The 21,774-nt window shown below is 34.2% G+C and overlaps 1 protein-coding gene and 1 pseudogene across 1 annotated transcript in view; one reads left to right on the top strand and one right to left on the bottom strand.

The window, feature by feature from the left end:
- Nucleotides 1-4,320: 4,320 nt before the first annotated feature.
- Stxbp3 (syntaxin binding protein 3) overlaps nt 4,321-21,774 on the bottom strand; it is a 63,010-nt gene continuing 45,556 nt past the window's right edge. Inside the window, exons 12-19 of the mRNA XM_047517949.1 lie at nt 17,694-17,759; nt 16,478-16,558; nt 15,175-15,313; nt 14,736-14,842; nt 13,744-13,836; nt 11,986-12,071; nt 6,869-7,020; nt 4,321-5,542 (exon numbers count right to left, since the gene is read on the bottom strand). Of these exons, the coding sequence (XP_047373905.1) occupies nt 5,448-5,542; nt 6,869-7,020; nt 11,986-12,071; nt 13,744-13,836; nt 14,736-14,842; nt 15,175-15,313; nt 16,478-16,558; nt 17,694-17,759 (819 nt within the window). The 3' untranslated portion in view covers nt 4,321-5,447. The remainder of the gene's footprint in view (nt 5,543-6,868; nt 7,021-11,985; nt 12,072-13,743; nt 13,837-14,735; nt 14,843-15,174; nt 15,314-16,477; nt 16,559-17,693; nt 17,760-21,774) is intronic.
- LOC124989002 (eukaryotic initiation factor 4A-I-like) lies at nt 18,181-20,075 on the top strand (annotated as a pseudogene).

Consider the following 21,774-nt stretch of genomic DNA (forward strand, 5'->3'; position numbering starts at 1 on the left):
GTGTGTGTGTGTGTGTGTGTGGAACTGGATCATTAAACTCAATTTGTTGAAATTTTGTTTTCTGGCAGCTCTAACAGGCTACTAACTTTATGAAATAACTAAGTTTAATCATAACTTGATAGTGTTTTATATATCAAGTATCACTATCTCCAAATTTGAAATAACATAATTCTCTGACTTGGTTGAAGAGTTCTTAGATGATTCATTAGTCCTTAATCTTTTTTGAGGGGGTGGGTAGTGGGAATTGAATCCAGGGATACCTTAGCACTAAGCTATATCTCCAGTTCTTTTTATTTTTTGAGACAGGGTCTTGCTAATTTGCTGAGGGTTTCACTATATTGCCAAGATTGGCCTTGAATTTGTGATCCTCCTGCCTTCCAAATCTCTGGGATTACAGGAGTGTGCCACTGTGCCCAGCTAGTCCTTAATCTTTTTGGGGGTCATCTCTTGTTGAGAATCTGATGAAAGATATGGAGTTTCCCTTTCCCCATGCTCTGCCCTCCCATAGAAAAGAGATACGTGCATATACACAATATTTAGAAGTTCACGGATAACGCTGAAACAAATCCATGGAATTCTGGTTAGAAATAACTACCATTAATGAATATTCCTAATCCTTCAAATCAACCTTTATAGAAACTTGCAAATGTAATCATATTTGTATTTAAAAACATGGCTCATCTACGCCTTATTAAACCATATTCTAAATGTAATTTTACAGCTTTTTGATGATTGCGAATCATTACTAGCAATCACCGCAGTGTAGTTAATCCAAGAAATTAAGAAATAGGGCAATGCCAATCAGGAGTTCTGTTAAAGTTACAGGCTCTGATTTATAAGGATAATTTTATATTTACTTGGCTGTCTCTCATCCATCTGTGTGTCAGTTCTTGCACACTTTCTTCTAATTCTGTTCCAGTAATAAAGAAGAAAAACCAGCTTATTAAATAAAATTGGATCCCTATTGCTGTGAGTCAAAGGACTCAGCACTGCCTAAGGGCAGTGGTGCTATAAACAAACAGCTGGCAATCTTCATAGTGCACTTACTCCAAGGTGTAATTTGTGCTCTGCCTGCTGGAAGTTGCTGAGAAGGATAGCAGGATGAGACTATTGGAAGAAAGTTTCTCTTTAAGACAAAGTTTTGGTCATCCACTTTAGTTAAATATTAAACCATGCAAAAGAAAACTCACCTTTTTGTTATTCCTTTCTATTGTAATCTTATTAATGAATTATATAAAATAGACCTAATTTACACTAAATATGAATGTTTATGAATATGAATATACTTATATTTAATATTCCAATTATTTTGGTAATTTTATTGTAGGAGGAAGGCACTTCTTGCTCTTTCAATTTTAGAAGAAATCCTTGCATCCTGACAGGACTCACAAAGGGTACAAAATACCTAGGGCAGAACTGAGTTATGGAGGCATTGCATCTTATACAATAAACTGCTAGAATCCAAGCCCTCTAGGGTTCAAATCCAAGAATTTTCTGTCCTTGTGAATTGCTGCTGTGATCCTGGGGCAGTAGATGCCACGGGCCTAAGAACAGGATTGATAAAGATAATTTTCTTGTTTGTTTTTTGCTAATATGGTTGAACAATGTGAATCCATTGTATTTTATAAACCAAGTGAATTTCAACAGGAGACAACTACACTTTAGAGATAGTGAATGAGTGAATGATTTCAGTTAGTTGTAGTAGCAAAATCTTTTTCACAGACTTGATATCAGAACCAATCATTACTAATACGCGGGGGGGGGATCAACTTAAAGAGCTTATGAGATCATCTTTTATCTTCACGTTTGTTATGAGATTAAGTAAACAAAGTATCTTCGACATTTAAAATATACATAAATAGGCCAGTATTTGCTGGCATTACTTTCAATTCCATTTGTCACTGGGCATTGGATTAGTCTAAATATTCCACACAGATTCTAACCCTGGGCAGAGAGTAACCAAGGCATTCAAGACTCTCAGGTGAAATGAAGACATCAGAAATCAATTCTCTCACTGGAAAAATATGATTCTCATCAAAGATATTCAAAGAAAAGGGTTGTTTATTAATGCCAAGACTTTCCACATTCACATCTATATTCAATTACATAAATCTCTTGATGCCTCAGTTTTGTCACATTAAAAATTGAGATAATGGGCTGGGGTTATAGTTTGGTGATAGAGTGCTTGCCTAGCACATGTAAGGCATTGGGTTTGATCCTAAGCATCACATAAAATTAAAATGTACTGTGAAAAAAAATGGAGATGATGACAAGTAGTACCTATTCTCACAGGATTAAATGGCCTAATACAGGCACTTATAAACCACGCTTGGTATACTGTTAAATTGTATGCATGTATGAATATGTAACAACAAATCCCATCATTATATATAACCACAATACACCAATTAAAAAATCTGGAAAGAGGGTGCCAGGTGCAGTGGTGCATGCCTGTGATCCCAGCGGCTCAGGAAGCTGAGGCAGGAGGATCACGAGTTCAAAGGCAACCTCAGCAAAAGCAAGGCACTAAGCAACACAGTGAGACCCTGTCTCTAAATAAAATAGAGGCTGGGGATGTGGCTCAGAGGTCGAGTGCCCCTGAGTTCAATCTCTGGTACCCGCACCCCACACACACCAAAAAAATGTGGAAAGAGGAAAAAAAATTAGAACTATACAGAATTTTAACATCGACAACACTGCCTAGTATTAGAAAGCACTAAGTAAGCATTTGCAATATTATTTTATTAATAATACTTAAATTGCAAGTTAGGAAAATAATATATCAAAAATAAATTTTAAAACCAAAAATTTCTATATATAAAAAAACTATTTAAAAAGAACAGAAGAGGGCTGAAGTTGTGGCTCAGTGGTACAGCACTTGACTGGTATGTGTGAGGCCCTGGGCTCAATACTCAGCACCAAATATAAATAAATAAAATAAAAAAGAGCCATTGACAACTTAAAAAAAAAAAAGGAAGAAGGATCCAATCCACAATGGAACAACAAAAAATAAGACTATATGCAGTACCTATATAAAGAAACAAAGATTCTGAAGGTTTTAAAGATTTAGATAAAAATATTGTGCCCATGCATGAATATGTAACAAAGAAACCCATCATTATGTACAACTATAATGCACCAATTTTAAAAACTGGGGAAAAAAAAGAAGATTTAGACAGAGACATTCTGCATTTTTTTGTTTTTCTTCCAGCGCTGGGGACTGAACCCAGGCCTTGCACATGCTAGGCAAGCCTTGCTCTGAGTTACATTCTCAGTTCCTACATCCACATTATTTAGTATCAAAGTTAAAATACAATAAAAATGTCAATTTTTCCTAAATTACTCTATGAATTTAATGAAAATATCAAAATAACCTTTTGGGAAACTCAACAAAATGATATTTAACATTCATCTAGAAGAATAGAAAAAAAATTTTAAAATCTTAGTAACTTAGGTTTAGGTGGGAGAATTATTCCAACTACATATTAAAATATATCATGAGGGTTGGAGATACTTGCCTAGCATGTGCAAGGCCTTGGATTTTGGGTTCAATCCTCAGCAGCACAACAAATGCAAAGCAAAACAAAACAACAACAAAAAACATACCATTCATTGAAATAGGGAAAAAGAAACACAAATTCAATTTAGAAAAACCCAGAAATAGATACATAAAATACAAAGGTAACAAAGAAAGAAATGAAAATGGAAATTTATTCTACCATAAAGGTGGTATTTTAGATTAGTTGAGGAAAGAGATTACCCAATAAAATGTGGTACAACATCTACCCAGAAAGGAATAAAGTTGGATATATGTTAAATTATGCATAAGTCAGGGTTCTGTGCAGGAAATAAACCCCTCTAGATACTTCAAGTAGAAAGGAATTTAATAGAATTAGGTTTTACTAAATCACTAAAAAAGCTGCAGGAGCAGAAACTGGAGACTCAAGGTCATACTACCATCTGTGACTCAGGAAGCTAATGCTGCTGCCACTGCCAACAGCATTACCTCCTACTCAGGAAGCAGGTAACAAGACACTAACCTGGAATCTGGTTACTATAAACAATTGTCTACACTGGCACAGTCACAGAAGAAGATGGCCTCTGCCTCTTTTCTACTTTCCAAATCTTGACCAAATGTATATTATTGATAGTATCTAAACTGTTCAGAACCTACAAAGTCTGCAAAGCTTCACACTGGTGGGAGATATGGGACATAATGCCAAGTGCCAAGAAACAATACCTAATATATATATTCTTATATTAAAATCAATTTCAGATGAATGAAAATTATTTATAAAAAACTGAAATGAATCTATCAAAGAAACCATGGGTGAATTTATTATTTAAGAATAAGAACACAAGAAATTTCTGAAACCAAAAAGGAAAATTAATGGATCTATCTGCATAAAAATGAAATATAAGGCTGTGGGTATGGCACAGTGATAAAACACTTGCTTAGCATGTGTGAGGTCCTGGGTTTAATCCTCAGTACCACACTCACACACAAAGTAATGATATCTATACATTATTTATAAGAGCAAAACTCTGAACATGAGTAATACATAAAAATAAAGTCTATAGTCCATCAAATGACAGAACACTCTTAGGTCAAGTAAAAGGAGAGATTTGAAATGAACACATTAACAAACACATCTGCAAACATATCCTTATGTGATCTAACCTTATATATTGTTTTTTAAAAAGTCATTAGGAGTTATCTTGGTAGGAATTTTATGGAACCTTCTTTTTCTTTGTAACTCTGATTTAGAATTTTTAAACTTTCTAACTTTCCCCTCTTACTCAGAAAAAAACAAACTCAGATATTTTTGTAACTATATATTTTATTTCTTCTTAGAATATTCATGATTATTTTTGGTTTTCTAGTTTAAACATATATCACTTCAAGATTATGTAAAATTGTGTTCTTTAGAAATATCTAGCAAGACAGTACACTGTGAAATCACTCAATTAATGACTGAATTATTTTACACATAAAACCAAATTTCAATTGAAAGAAAAACTTCACTAATACGAAAGTTCTATCATACACACACATTTACAGTTTTTACTTTTATATCTTCATTTAATATCATTTTTTCCCAAAAAACTATACTTCTGCATGAGATAGTACTTAATACTTGATTAGTATATATACACAAGTGGCTGTGAAAATTACCCACAACTTTAAGATATTCTGCTCCAGAGGTTAAAAAAAAAAAGCACATTTTAATATTTTTTATCACCTATAAAGCAGCAACAATATTTAAATTATTAAAGGTGACAAGACCAACAACACATAATCATAAACAGTCCTTTAAGAAATGTATTTCAAAGTCATTGTTCCATAAAATATTTACATTGTTTAAATTACATGATAGCAACATTTTATTGTTTTATTTTTAGTTGAACATATTAATAAAAAAACCTCTAAACCACTCCTTCTGAAGCTATTCATCTTTAGTAAAGGAGATTTTATCCTTGGGTTTATTCAGCATCTTTATATCATCCAGCAGCCTTTTGGGTGTTAAAATATGTGTAGAACCTGGAAGAACAAAAGAGAAAAGAAATTTTCAGAGGCCAGTAATTAAGTTGATTTTCCGTGGCTTAATATTTTGACTTGTCCTTCAAATATGCAAAGTGCAACAGTTTTGGGGAAAATTAACATTTCTATAGACATCTTCCTGAAATATGTCTATATTGCACTAGTTCCCTGTCTCTGAACATGTTCAGTAACCCTTCAGAAAATAGTCAATTCCCAGTGTTCTATCTACTTTGTGCCACGTATTAAAGAGTAAAACTGAGAATTTTCTCTATCCTCATAACAGAACTCCAATAGTTGTCATTTATTAACAGAGAACCTCTAAGCAATACTGAAGATCAAGGCCTGACACGCAAATCCTGTACCTCCATGAGTCAGGAGAGTTTACCCATTAGTGGCTTTGACTGAAATTCTTTTTTTGGTATCAGGCATTGAACCCAGGGGTGCTTAACCAATAAGCCATATCCCCAGCCCTTTTTATTTTGAGACAAGGTTTTGCTAAGTTGCTTAGGGTCTCTCAAAGTTGCTGAGGCTGGCTTTGAACTTGTGATCCTCCTGTCTCAGTCTCCTGAGTTGCGGGGATTATAGGCATGTACCACCACACCAAGCTTGACTGAAATTCTTTTTTGTAGTTGTAGATGGACAGCATGCCTTTATTTTGTTTATTTTTATGAGGTGCTAAGGATCAAACCCAGTGCCTCACACATGTTAGGCAAACTATAGGCCCAGTCCCCTGACTGGAATTCTTAAAACTGAATTCCTCATAGGCCTTGCCTATGTGGCATTAATGCCCACAAAATGTCACATTCATGTCCACAAAAATTTGTTAATATTTCTGAAGTAGACAAGTATTTCTGTGTCCAAAATAATTTATGATCAGAGCACACAGAATCATAGAATATAATATTTTAAAGGAACAAGGTCATTTCCTCCAAATTAGAATATTTAAAAATAAAATTATCAAGTTGGGCACAGTGGTGCAAGCTTATAAGCCCAGTTACTTCAGGGGCTGGGGCAGGAGGATCACAAATTCAAGTACAGTCTGCGCTACTTAGCAAGACCCTGTCTCAAAATAAAAGGGGTGGGGATGTTGCTCACTGGTACAGTGCTTGCCTAGCCTGCATAAGTTGCCTCTGGGTTCAATCCCCAGGCTTATAAACAAAATAAAATAATAAAAAATATTGAATCAGATAAAACACATTTTATGGTCAAAATTTTTTTGCATTCATCAATTTAATCTTAAATGTATAACATGAGACACAATTTTGCATATATATTTTTGCATTTAAGATTTGTTTTAAAAAACAAAAAAAGGAAAACAACTCTTACCAATAATAACTTCACAGTATTTATGTGCCTGAGAAACTTCATAAGCACAACGCATTTCAGAATATGTAATTCCTCCAATTACAAAAACAATCAGCTTTGATCCATTTTTTCGGTCCAGTTCTAAATAATTAGTTCTAGGTTTCTGGCGAGCACTAAAAAGTAAAGGAAAAAAGTGAACATGTTAAAAGCATGTTAAAAGCATTTCCAAACTTACCCTGTTCAGATGTACTTAAAAGCCTAATTTAATCAAATTCAACTGTGGTACTAATTATATTGATTTTTAAAAATATTTATTTATTTTTGCTGTACTAGGAATTGAACCCAGGGGCACTCGACTATTGAGCAACCTACCCAGCCTTTTTATTTTTTATTTTAAGACAGGTTCTCACTAAGTTGCCTGGGATGGCCTCAAACTTAAGATACTCTGGTCTCCCAGATTGCTGGGATTATAGACATATACCTCACCTGACCCAAATATATTAATTTTAAGGAAATGACTTAACTATAATATGACTAGAGTTAGGCAGGATAGCCCTATTTCAGCATTTTAACCTTAAAGTAGAACTAACATCCTCCTTTATTTATTTCGTATGAAGAAATATATACATGAAAAGTCTGCAACTTACTGAAATTAAAAAAAAATTGGGAACTGGCACTGAAACAGTAAGGTTTTGAAGACATGAAAGGGAAGTGGGGCACATACTGATCTGGAGCTGATGTGGTGGTATAGGGATACCCCTTCCTGGAATTCAGCAAAGTATGATGGTAGGAGGCTGGGTTATAAAGTTAGACCCAAGTTACAATCCTTATTTTGCTTGCTTGCTTGCTTGCTTACTTATTTATTTATTTGGTACCAAGGATTGAAACCAGAGGCACATAACCACTGAGCCACATCCTCAACCCTATTTTGTATTTTATTTAGAGACAGGGTCTCAGTGAGTTGCTTAGTGCCTCACTTTTGCTGAGGCTGGCTTTGAACCTACAATCCTCTTGCCTTAGCCTCCCAAATTGCTGGGATTACAGGCATGTGCCACTACTCCTGGTTATTTTGTTTATTTTTGATTCAGTATGATTTTCAGCAAATTCCTAAACCCTCTTTAAACCTCAAAAGTTGCTTACGGAATAAATGAAGTAATGTAGGACATAGGTACTGAGTAAGCAGTGAAGAATAATAGCATTTACTTTGGTCATTTCTTCTCCCAAATTGTTCTAGATTTATACTGTTCAGTATAGTAGCTACTAACCACAAAGAGACTATCTACATTAATTAAAAATTAAGTAACATAAAAAATTCAGTTCCTTACTCACACTAGCCAGCTATCAAGTACCCCAAATCCACTATGAATAGTGACTATTATGCTAGACAGCAAAGACAGAGAACATTTCCAACACTGCAGAAAGTTTTACTGGATAGGACTGCTCTAGAGCCTAGAGCCTAAGAACTACTTTTTTTTTTAAATATTTTTTTTAGTTGTAGATGGACACAATACTTTTATTTTATTTATTTTTATGTGGAGCTGAGGATTGAACCCAGTGCCTCACTCATGCAAGACAAGTGCTCTACCACTGAGTTACAATCCCAGCCCCAAGAACTACATTTTTTGTTTACATCATCCACTGGCAAAAATTTTGAGCTTCTACCAAAAAAAAAAAAAAAAAAAAATCAACAACAAAAACCCAAATAACCTAAATAATAAATGGGCAAAGGAACTGACCATGTACTTCAGTGAAGAAGAAATACAAATGGTCAACAAATCCGTTCAACATCTCTAGCAATGAGAGAAATGCAAATTAAAACTACACTGAGATTCCATTTTACTTCAGTCAGAATGGCAAAAAAAAAAAAAAAAAAGGATTACAATTAACAATAAATGTTGGTGAGGATGTGGGGAAAAAGGTACATTCATACATTGCTGGTGGGATTGTAAATTGGTGCAACCACTCTGGAAAGCAGTATGGAGATTCTTCAGAAAACCTGGAATGGAACCACCATTTGACCTAGTTATCCCACTCCTTGGTATATACCCAAAGGATTCATAATTGGATTACTACAGTGACACAACCACATCAATGTTTACAGAAGCTCAACTCACACTAAATAAATTATGGAACCAACCTAGATGCCCTTCAACAGATAAATGGATAAAGAAAATGTGGTATACATACACAATGTAAAATTACTCAGCCATGAAGAAGAATGACATTATGACTTTTTGCCAGGAAATGGATGGATGTGGAGATTATTGGGCTAAAACAAATAAGCAGTCCTGCCAGGCACGGTGGCACATGCCTGTAATCCCAGAGGTTTGGGAGGCTGAGACAGGAGAATTGCAAGTTCAAAGCCAGCCTCAATAGTGAGTTGCTAAGCAACTCAGTGAGACCCTGTCTCTAAATAAAATACAAAATTGGGCTAGGGATGTGGCTCCATGGTTTAATGCCTCTCCAAAAAACCAAAGGCCAAATGTTCTGATATGCAGATTCTAATATAAAACAAAGGGGAAAACAGATGTTCAGTGGATTCGACAAAGGGGAATGAAAGGGAGTGGAAATGGGAAAAGGGAAGAGAGTAGAATGAATCTAACATAACTTTCCTATGTTCATATATGAATATATAATGAGTGAAACTCCACATCATGTAGAACCTCAAGAATGGGATCTAATTAGAATAAGTTATACTCCACACATGTATAATATGTCAAAATACTTTTTTGAGCTTCTATTTGAAAGGTATATATTTCAAAAATAAACATTTACACACATTTGTAAGTAAACATTAATTCATAAATTATGTATGTATACTAGTATATATTAATAAAGCTTAATTTCTCCTTTTGGAGGTAAAAATAAATACCCAATAGACCACTTGGAGGTCACTGTTCCAGATGACCTCTAAGGCCTTGCAATATGGGATCCCACAGTAAACTTTTATTAATGTTTTTAGTTTAGCCTTTGGCATGATCATTTCCATTGACCATCTGATAGAATGATGGTAGCAAACAAAGGAAAAAAATCAGTAGTTGGTTTTGAAAAATGAAAATAGGAACAAGACACACTCTTAGCTCTCACACACAATAAGGCTGATTTAAGAATTTTTTCAAGGGAGAGGAATAGAGTTAAGAAAGCAAAAGAACAGGAGATAAACTGCTCAAAATAATTATGTGACTTAAGTATACTTGAAAAATTAGTAAGAACTTCTAAAATGAAAAAACTGAAGAGATGGTTTAAATAGCTTAGACACAAATTTAAGAGACAACTAAGGCTTGAAAACTAAATTAGAAAAACAATTTGAAGAACATTTTTCAAAATAAAACACAAAAAGGAATTAAGAGATATTTAGATAGAATGAGAAATGGCAATATTGGAAGCATTTATGAAAGATGTGAATCCTCAAATTCAGGAAAACAAATATAATAACATAGAGCATGTACAGACTACCAAAAACAAAAAACAATCAAGAAGAAAAAGGAAATTACCCACAAAGGTGTGGCAAGGCTGAAAAAAAAACACATCCTCTCTCACAACTATCTCAAGACCTAAAACAGAAAATATTATCTGCAAGTGTTCGGTAAACAGAAGCATTTACTCTTAAATATCTCCTAACTTACCAGGTAAAGAAGGTGGTAGTCTAGGATTGCAACCTATTCTTATTGCTCTGCCATTACAGATGAGAAAAACTAGAGCTTTACTGACTTAAAACTGCGGGTAAAAACCAGTAAGGTGTGATGATAGTATAAAATCCTGGGCTGGGATTGTACCTCAGTGGTAGAATGCTTACCTAGTGTGTGTGAGGCACTAGGTCTGACTCTCAGCACCACATAAAAATAAATAAATAAATAAATAAAAAATAAAGGTATTATGTCCATCTACAACTAAAAAAAAAAAAAAGTACACAAAATACTGTAGCTTTGACAATTAAAACTGGTGAACCCAGTTCAGAGCAAGACAACCTATAGCTTTGGTGGCCTAACACTATTGTCTCAATTTGAGCTTGACAGTAAATCAGTCATTTTAGAAATTTAATATGTAAATCTTGAAAATGAAAAATCCAAAGAAGGCAAGGATAAAGCTCTCTAGACATCATTAACTGCTAACACTCTGTGCATGAAGGAGAAGCCTGAGAACAGTTTAAAATGAGATGGGAAAAAAAGGATGGGTGATTCAAGAACTGGCTATGTGGAAAAGTATTCCTTAATACACCCTTAGCTTGATTAGCAGAGGTTGGAAACTGTACATGCCTGAAGTGCTTAAGCACAATCTCTGCACAGATAAAGGCTGACCTCTAAATCATATAGAACCAACCAAAAACAAAAATAGCAATAAATAAATAAATAAATAAATAAACAGTTTCAGTGACCTTTGGGGCAGTGTCAAATCCTCCAATGTTTACATAATAGGAGTTTTGAAAGGAGAAAAGGAATGGAAAAAAAGTTGAAATCATGCCTGAAAACTTCCTGAATTTGATGAAAATCATTAACTTGCAGATCCAAGAAACTCAACAAACCCCAGGGAGAATAAACACAGAGAACTGTAATGAGACACAACATAAACTGCTGAAAGTCAAAAATTAAAAAAAAAAAAAAAATCCTGTAAAACACAACTCAAGACATTGTTTACAGAATACAAATATAGATAGAAAAAGCATAAAGACATACAGGTGAAAAACACAAAATTAAGGACAGGGAAGAAAGGGAAAATAATAAAAGTAGAGAGTAATATATAGGATATATGAATTGTATTTATAATGATTTATTTGTTAAGCTGGGTATTTGTGTATAAGGGTATGTATTATAATATTCTCTATATCGCTTTAAATGTTTCAAATATTCCATGATAAAGATAGTCAAAAAGTCATCTGCTATGTGAAAAGAAAGATGGGGGGACTTTTAAATTTATTAAATACATAAAATATATATGAAAATGTTTTTTTAAATAAAGTATATTTTCATATTGCTTACCTGAACTTATTTAAAATAGGTTATAGTTAAAGAAAAACTACCTCTGATGTGACTCTATGCTTCAAAGAGAGTTGCCAAATACAAGAATACCTATGTACTACTTTCAATTATTAGTCTGTAGCATCACACTGAAAATTTCACTGACTTTCATTTATGTTTTACCTTACAGCTCCAGAGCCATTCCATACTGCTGGACACTGAGAACAATACGGCCATTCTTTTGAATCTAATCTATTATCAATGGCATCCTAGAGAAGAAAAGAGTTAACACCATCAAAAAGATGTTATAAGTTCAAGACTTCTGTTTGTTTTGAGTGAAGGACAAAACTTATATTTATAATAAATAAACATTAAGAATATATAAACAGGGCTGGAGTTGTGGCACAGTGGTAGAGTGATTGCCTTGACATGTGTGAGACCCTGGGTTCAATCCTTAGTACCACCTATAAATAAATAAATGAAATAAAAGATCCATTGACAACTAAAAAATATTTAAAAAAAAAAGAATATATAAACAGATAACAAAATTGATCCTTTCTTGAAACTCAGTTCCTTCAAAAACACGCTATCATTTACTTAATTATTAAACAACATTTATTGCAGACCTATCTTTCTTCATTAGGAGTGTCCCTGAATTGGCATGAGGACCTTTTAACTATAGAGTGCTAGGGGTTCCTAAATACTATTCCAGTTCTGACATACCTTTGCTCAGTGTTGTACTTTATGATATACTTAAGTATAATGGATATGCTTTATACACAGATTATATATGCTTTATTAGTATATTAACCTATAACTTACAAAAAGATTCATGTTCACATTTTTTATAATTAGGTCTGTATGATCAAAAAAATTTGGAGCCAGGTCTGGTGGTGCATGCCTGTAATTCCAGTGACTTAAGAGGCTAAGGCAGGAGGCGTTCAAGTTCACAGTCAGCCTCAGCAACTCAGCAAGACTCTCTTGCAAAATAAAAATTAAAAAGGGTTAGGAATATAGTTCAGTGGTTAAGCACCCCTGGGTTCAATCTCTGGTACCAAAAAAAAACTGTGTTTCAGGAGAAATCCTAAAAGCCCAAGATTGTCATTGATTTAATAAGAAAATTCTTTTCAAAGTGTTGAGAAAGTCAATTCTTATTTTAAAAATACCAACTTAAGGTAAATCACTTAGTTTTGCATAATTGCTTGAAGGAAAGGGGGAAAAAACACATATTGCAGAAAACAAAGTTTAAGTTCTCTAGATTTTTCATGTATGTTTACACATGTGTGAATGAGTGAAGCAAAACAGAAAAATCATAGTAATATATACCAAATTAGCACCCAGAGGAAAACAGAAAATAGAAATTGAAGTTTAAGTCAAAGGAAAGTTGGAATAAATTACTATTTTATTGAGCTCATAAGGCAATTTTTAAATTAGCTTATTTTATAATTTCCTATAATTGAATACTGTTTCCTAAAAAACAAATAGTTCTAAAGGCATCCACATGTCAGATCTAATAGCAACTACAGTGAAGTTCACATTTTAATCACTAATACACACTAAAGAGTACTGGCATTTAATACTTTCTAGTAGTGGTACATATGTGAATGTTACTCTGTTCCATTTTCATTTACATAAATCACATTTATACTACATGTAGTTATTTAAAACAATAGTACTGCTTTTCAGAAAGCAGATGTGTGCTTATTTTTATTTACTTATTTATTTTGAGACAGATAGTGGTGTTTTTTTCTTAGCAAAGAATCTTCAAGAGCATCCTCTCCTTCTTGGACCCCAGATGTAGCCTTTTTTGGTGAATCCACCAAGCACTGCAGAAAATTCCTGCCCATTATACATGCTCAAAATGACAGCTAAACATAAAAAGAGTTCAAGAGTACTCTATAGAAAGCACTCAGAAGTAAGTAGAAACTTAATGATACTTACCTCCATAATATCTTTGATAAAAGGTGTCCATCGAGATAGTTGAAAAGTTTCTTCTGCAGACCGATCCTTTCTTAATGGTTTGCCTTGTTGAGACTAATATCATTAGATGAAAAAAAAATGTTTAAACCAGTAATTTTATTCAGTAATATAATAATCTTATGATGTTTCTCACAAAGATATTTAAGAAAATACTATATTGTATTTGACTTAAAACTAAGAGTGGGCTGGGGATGTAGCTCAGTGGTACAGGACTGAACCCTGGATTCAATCCCCAGTACCATAAAATGAACAAAAAACCAAAAGTGCAAGTATTACTTTAAAAAAATTGGAATAGTTATGGCCACATAACTTCACTGAACCATATTTGAGCTGTAGTACTAAAATTTATGATAGCATAAGGAAATATATTTATTTAAATAAAAGTATTATAAAAATAATAACAAAGAATGGGAGTCTTTAAAAAAATTTTTTTAATAGTAGACAAACACAATACCTTTATTTCATTTACTTATTTTTATGTGATGCTGAGGATTGAATCCAGTACCTCAAACATGGGCAAGCACTCTACCACTGAGCTACAATCTCGGCCCAAATGGGATTCAAAACAGAGTTCTTTCAAATTTGATTTTGAGTCTAAATTTTTAAAGCAAGAGAATATAATTACAATTATTTTTTGTGCTGTATTCAAATTTAAATGTATAACTAAAATGACAATTGCTATAAATGAATCATAAAGAGAAAAGAATAAGGAGCAAATTATAATAGAAGCTTCAGAATACAAATTTACTAGTAAAGTTTATCTGCCCAAAATACTCTCATATGGAAAAAGCAAGAAATCAAGAATTTTAAGTTTTAATTCCTTAATCAAAATCTATAGTATGAAATTAAGAAGACTACATGAATTCCCACATTAGATAAAAAAAAACATGATTAACTCAAACAACCACACACATACATATATGTAAGAATATATACAATGTAAGATATCTTACCTGGGGAACGATGGGAACACCAAGGTAACTCCAGTTACGAATCATGTCACTCTCATTTTCTATCTTTACATTCTGGATCAACCTGTCCAAATTTTCTTCCGTAGTTCCTTAGATAAGTAAAAATATGAGGGTGTACATTTACAAAATTGCTTCTGCAATCAATTCTAGGTTATAGGTAACATGAATAAAGCTTTTTAAAAACCAAAACAGTCCAAGAAAAAAATGAAGGGAAAAAAAAAAAAAAAAAGCAAACAGTCCAGTTATGCCCCCTTAAGTCTTCTACTTCCTATTTTTTCTTGTCTTTATCTTAACCAACTTAAGCCACTACCTTTGAGTTCCCAAAGAGTTTCTTAGGATTAGTAGAAAACAACTTATTAAAAAATGACTGCAGAACTGGGTACTTTAATACATTAAAGAAAATAAACAAAATATCAATTACCATTAGTACTGAAGATATAAAGTAGGATTGCTCTTATTTTATCACAACTGTCATGATTTTTGTTGAGCAAAACTGGAAGAAGTACTCGCATAGCATCTTTCACCTTCTGTCCTTCTGCATCAGTTCCAAGTGCCAGGTCCTTAATGAAAATAAAAAAGTCAGTGGTCTCCAATCCAAATTAATTTTTTAGTTAAAAATACCTATTATGAAGTCATCAAATTTTAACAGAACACTTACACACGCATTTCACAGGAAAATGTGGACATTATTTTACAAATTGTAAACTATTTTACAAAATGCAAAAGGTCAAAAAATAAATCAGAGAAAAATCATTGATCTAATCCAATGCTATCCAATAGAGTACCCACCAGCCACATGTGACTACTAAGCACTTGACCTGTGGTCAATCTGAATTAAGTTATGCTGTGGGTGAAAAATACCAGATTTTGAATAATTGGTGTGAAAGAAAGTAAAATATTTCATTAATAATTTTTATGTTTATATGTTGAAATATTTTTGGATATGTCAGGTTAAGTCAAATATATTTTGAAAATTAATTGTACTTTCTTTTTCTCTTTTTAATGTGGCTATTAGAATACTTAATATTTTATTCAGCTTGCATTGTTTCTACAAAGAGTACAATGATCTGAACAGTTGAAACATTATTATGCAAGCTTCTTAAAACAAGTAAAATGAGCCTATGCAGGGCTCTGCAGGGTGCAACATTCAATGCTGCACTCCATGAGAAAGTCCTGCCAATAACGCTATCCAGAAGTAATGCTCCAAAAACTTATATCATTCCATTCAACCAAAAATACATAATAACAGATTAGGAAGGACTGCTTACTAAGATACCTCCAGCATGGCACTACTGGGAAGCAGTAGAAACTTTAAGTGGGGCCTAGTGGGAGTTCAGGTCACTGCGAGTATGTCCTTGAAAGGGATGGCTTCTTTTTTCTCTCTCATTTGATTTTTGGTTGCAATACAGCTGCAGTTTTGCTCTGACATGCACTAATGCCATGTGCTGCCTTTACCACAGGACTAAAAGCAACAAGGTAAACTGATCATGTACTGAAACCTACAAAACTGAGCTGTACATGTGTAAAACCCAGTTTTGATCAACAAACCAAAACTCTGAAGCAAAATAACCCTTTTCTCCTTATAAGCTGATTGTATCAGGTATTACTTGTAGTAACAGGAAGTTGACTAACCCTAGTGGGGAATGATGTATTAACATGCCTATGCTGGTGTCCTCCTAAGTCTGGAAATTTATTAACATAAGTATTTCTGATTTTACTCATACCTGTTCGGTTTTGCAGAGCTTTTCTATATTAAGCTTGAACTTATTCATGCAATCTTCTGCTAAATTAAGATGGACAACTTGCTGAAAAACAGAGGAAATCAATCATTTAAAGTATTTTAATTATTTTTATGTAAATGGTAATATTAAAAGAAATGAAGAAAACCAAGGGCTTTTGTGAAAGAAGGTAAACTATAAGCAAGGGAAACAGCTTAAGAAAAGTAAAAATTAATGTGATCAATAGGGGATAATCAGGCCATGGGGGAGCTCTGGTACATGCTGCAAATGCTGCATATGGACTTCTGCTGCAATGTGCAAGCACTGTGCCACCTGTGCGTGGCCTGTATACTCCCTGCCAGTGCCTGGCCTTGTGTGCAGAGCACAGCATGGCCATGATCCCCAACCAGCTCCTATGCAGTCAGTGTCTGGTGAGGTCCTCTATGGCTCAGGGAGGTATAGCACCTTACCGTCATGCTGTTTTGGCTTTAAGCCCAATACTTCCACCCCACAGCCCACTGCTGCCACCTCTTCTTAACCTCAGATTTCCTGTCTGCACAATGGGGATAATGCCTGCCTAGCTACCTTACATTATGATTTTACACAGAAAGTGAAAGCAAGATTGATAACTGGATATTTGGGGGGAACAAAGCGGGATAACCAACAAAAATCAGAATGTAAGTGCTGAATTTGTGATGAATTTGAGAATAACAAAACATAAGGTGAGAAAATAATATAGTGAGATCCTAAAGACCAACAGTTCTTGACTGGGGTACAACATGATAAAAATGTATAAAAATTATTCTGACAGTGATTTGGAAAAAGACCTAGAATAGCAAAAAGAAAGAAAGAAAAAAAAAAAAAGTCTATCAGATCCCTTAAAACCTCCTTAATCTACTAATATATAACTACTAATGTACAGTAACATGTAGAATGACAAACACTGGTCAATCTACTGCTGAATTCCTATGAGGTTGACAATTACTAAAAATTATTCTGTTTAGCAGTTCAAGATAAAGACAAAAAGTTTATGCTAGATTTGAATGAATCTAAATAACATACGTAGAAATGTTACTGGGAAGCTTAGTTATTGGGATATTTCACACTTAAAGTTTTACAGGACAATGCACAAGAAGTGAAACTCACAGCTAAACTTAACTAAAGGATTGGATAGATCAATAAACTGATAATAATAAAGTACCTTACAGATAGCATTGCTTACCTTTGTAATCTGTTTACGGAAGTGGGGCATCTTTTTCATCAGTTGGGTAAGAGCACTAAGTGATGTCTAAGAAAAATAAAAAACATTTTAAGTAAACCTATGATTAATTTACTCTATGTTATAACTTTTTAATTCTGGAGTATTAAGTATTATCAAATTTAGTTAATTTACTAAACATTTGGCAAATTTTTATTTATTTATTTATTTACATTTGGGTACTGAGGATAATCCAGGGGTGCTTTACCACTGAATCACAACCCCAGCCTTTTTTATTTTTTGAGACAGGGTCTCGCCAAGTTGCTTAAGGTCTTGCTAAGTTGCTGAGGCTGGTCTCAAACTTGCAATCCTCCTGTCTTAGCCTCCCAGTTGCTGGGATTACAGGCGTACATAACCACACTTGGCTACATTTGGCAAAAATTTTTTTAAAACATTTTTTAGTTGTAGGTGAACACAATACCTTTATTTTTCATGTGGTGCTCAGGATCGAATGCTAGGTGAGTGTGCTTCCACTGAGTCAGAACCCCAGCCCAATATGGCAAAATTTTTTAAAAAAAATTTATGAAGCTTTTATTTTCATTCACAACAAAGTAGATGATATCAAAATTACTCTCCCCCCACAAACAAAATTAAAATGGACAAATAAATAAAACAAGAACTTTCAGGCAATGTATTAAAAAACAGTTCTGAGTGAAGGAAAGCATGAAGATCCTTGCATTCATCCTGCTTTCTCCCTGGAGATGTTTTTCAAACCACACTGAAAGTAAAGTAGGTAAACTCTGAGAAGAAGAAGACAATTATCTCTCTGGGCAAAGAAAAAAGAGATCAGTGTTTGAAGCTGCTGAGGTAGGATTTGGGGAGCAGGGTGCTAGAGAGAAAGGAACCAGCTAGAATATAACCCAGAAATGTACAGCATGGTTGCCTCTGGGCCTCTAATCTGCACACACACAGGGCAGAACTCTCAAAAGCCTAGTGGAGAACAACTACTGGTTTAACTACTGCACAGAGATCTGGAGGGGTCTTAGTGCTAAGAAAATGTTAACATTCTCAGATCCAAAGTAGAGACCTAACTGAACACCCCTAACATTTAGTCCTTAGTCTATGACTCAGGACTAAGTGCAAAAGTGATATACAGTCATCATAAACACCATCTAACACAAAGTCTTAATATAGTCAAGGTTATTCTTCAGCAAGTTAACTAACTGCCAGAACAAAGCTAAACACTCTCTGCAGAAACACAATCTAGAGCCTCTGCAATGTATTATCCACAATATTTAACATACAATTAAAAATTAATAGGTAGAAAAGGAAAGTGGTCAATACTCAAGTGATAAAAAAGTCAATTAATTCCTAAGGCTCATGTCTGCAAATCATGATTCCTAACAAAAGCCTGAAGGCATCATCAAAACTAACTGGAATGAAGACTGTTGACAACTTTGATGACACAACTCTCAAGAGTCCCACTTTCATGGAATCAATACCAATGGCTTTGAAAAGTTCTCTGAAATACAATAGCAAGCTCTTATTCCTTATATTAAAAGTTTTAACATGATGTGTAATGAGAATGTTCAAGATCATTCTGGGACTAGAAAAATGACATTTGTCATATTGATTCTGTAACAGACTGAATTAGATCTAAAGGCTACAGAGGCTGTGGTCCTGGATCCACTCAAGAATTGGATAAGGAGACATGGGTGGCCTTGGCTGTATGGATACCTTTGATCACATCTGCACAGGAGTTATCAATATATGTGTTGAGGTACAGAAACTACAGATGGAAGGTACCCATATCATCATGGGTACCCCTGACTGTGCAATATGCTTAATCAGAGATACCTGGCTCCCCATTGCTATGTTTGTATTGGACGAAGCTGATGAAATGGTAAAAGTTGTAATTCAAGGATTGTATCTATGACAAATTCCAGAAGCTCAATAGCAATGCCCAAGTAGTTTTGGTGTGAGCTACGATGCCTTCTGAAGTGCTTGAGGTGACCAAGAAATTCATGAGGAACCCCATTCAGATTCCTGTCAAAAGGAAAAGTTTACCCTGGAGGGTGTCTGCCAATTCATCAACACAGAATGAGAGAAGTGAAAGCTGTACAGTATGTGACTTGTATGAAACTCTGACCATCCCTCAGGCAGGCATCTTCATCAACATCTGAAGGAAGGTTGATTGCTCACTAAAAAGATACATGCCCAAGACTTCACTATCTCTGCCATGCAAGAAGATAAAACTCAAGAACGAGATGTAATTATGAGGGAGTTCCATTTAAGGCTCTAACAGAATATTGGTTACTGCTGACATGCATTAGTTTTCTTTAGTCATCAACTATGACTCTCACCAACAGGGAGAACTATAGCCACAAAATTCGTTTTGTTGTATGATTTGGCAGTAAGGATGTGGCTATTAACATAACAAGAGGAACCTCTTTGAGACCTCATGACATTCTAGGACACCTCTTAAGCAGATGCCTCTCAGTGTTGCTGACCTCATACATGAGCGCTGCCCTAAAGCCAATATTTAATCTTGGATGGGCAGTTTAAGAATAATGGAAGGGGGAAGAGAAAGAAACAAAGGGATGGATATTTTGTAATTTTTTTCTTGGAACAGATATTATTTGAGGCTAAAGAACAGAACTGTGAACATTTCAGACAACTGTTTCTTTGGGGTAGACACTTGTCCCAGGTGCTATATCTTCCCCCAAACACTATACCATTCACCTTTAGATCTCAGAGGCTTTCCCCATCCCAGCTGAATTCCTTGGAAATGACTCAAATCTACAGGGAGAATCCCTGAGTGAGGTTGCTCACTTGGGAGTAGGAGGAGGGAGAAATGGACGGAGGAAAGAGAGAGAAGGAAAATGGTAGCTATTTTTACATTATTTTGACAACATTTATTGGTTCAAAAAACAATCACCAAATTCAGAATAAAATGACTTGGAAACTCCCACATACTCAAAAGTGTCCCAAGAGGATCCAGATATTGGAATTAACAAAGATTTCAAAGTAACCATGTTAATATCAAAGAAAGGAAAAGATGGACTACATAGATCAAAAGAATATTTCGACAGAATTAGAATTTATTTCTTAAAAATTCAATGGATATTCTAAAACTAAATATAAGACTTTAAATTGAAAACACAATGAATGATATTCATACCCAGCTGGTGGGACTCCAAAATGGTATAGGATCTTTGGAAAAAAAACTTGGAAGTTTCTTATGAACTTCAGCATATGTGTACCATATGACAAAGCAATCCTACTTGTAAGTATTTACCCAAGAGAATGAAAGTATCTGTTCACAGATGTGAATGTCTGGTGGGGAAAAAACAATGTTTAAAGCAGTTTTATTCATGATTTCCAACAACTTGGGGAAGAAAACTCAAATATTCTAAAACTGGTGAACAGATAAACATCCATACAATGGGGAATACTACTCAGGAATACAAAGTAATGACTCTCCCATTACATGCAACATAGATAAATCTTAAGTGCATTATACTAAATGAAAAAAAATCATAGTATGCTATTTCAGTTATATGACAACTTGGAAAAGGTAAAACTATAGAGATAAGAAACAGATCAGGTCTGGGGTTGTACTCAGTGATAGAGTGCTTGCCTAGCACATGTGAGGCATTGGGTTCAATCCTCAGCACCACATAAAAATAAATAAAATAAAGGCATTATGTCCATCTATAACTAAAACAAAACAAAAACAAAACAGACACAGTGGTTACCAGCAAATGGGGAAGATGAGTTCAAAGACTGTCTACAAAGGGCATGAGGGGACTTGGGGGGATGATGGAGCTATTCTAATATCTTGACTGTGATAGTAGTTACATAAGAGTATGCATTTGTCAAAACTCATAACTGTATACTATGTGAATAAATTCTATATTAATACTCAATTAAACAAAGAATACAATGCATTTATTTACAACAAATACAATTCATTCACTAGGTTTAATAATAGCAAACTGGACCTAAGAGAAGACAGGAGGGAATTACTGAGGTTAACAGAAAATAGATTAATGGACAATATTCTATTACACAGGATGTAGGACTGGGACTATAGTGCAGAGGA

This window comes from Sciurus carolinensis, chromosome 1 (genome assembly GCF_902686445.1).
Source record: "Sciurus carolinensis chromosome 1, mSciCar1.2, whole genome shotgun sequence".
NCBI lineage: Eukaryota > Metazoa > Chordata > Mammalia > Rodentia > Sciuridae > Sciurus > Sciurus carolinensis.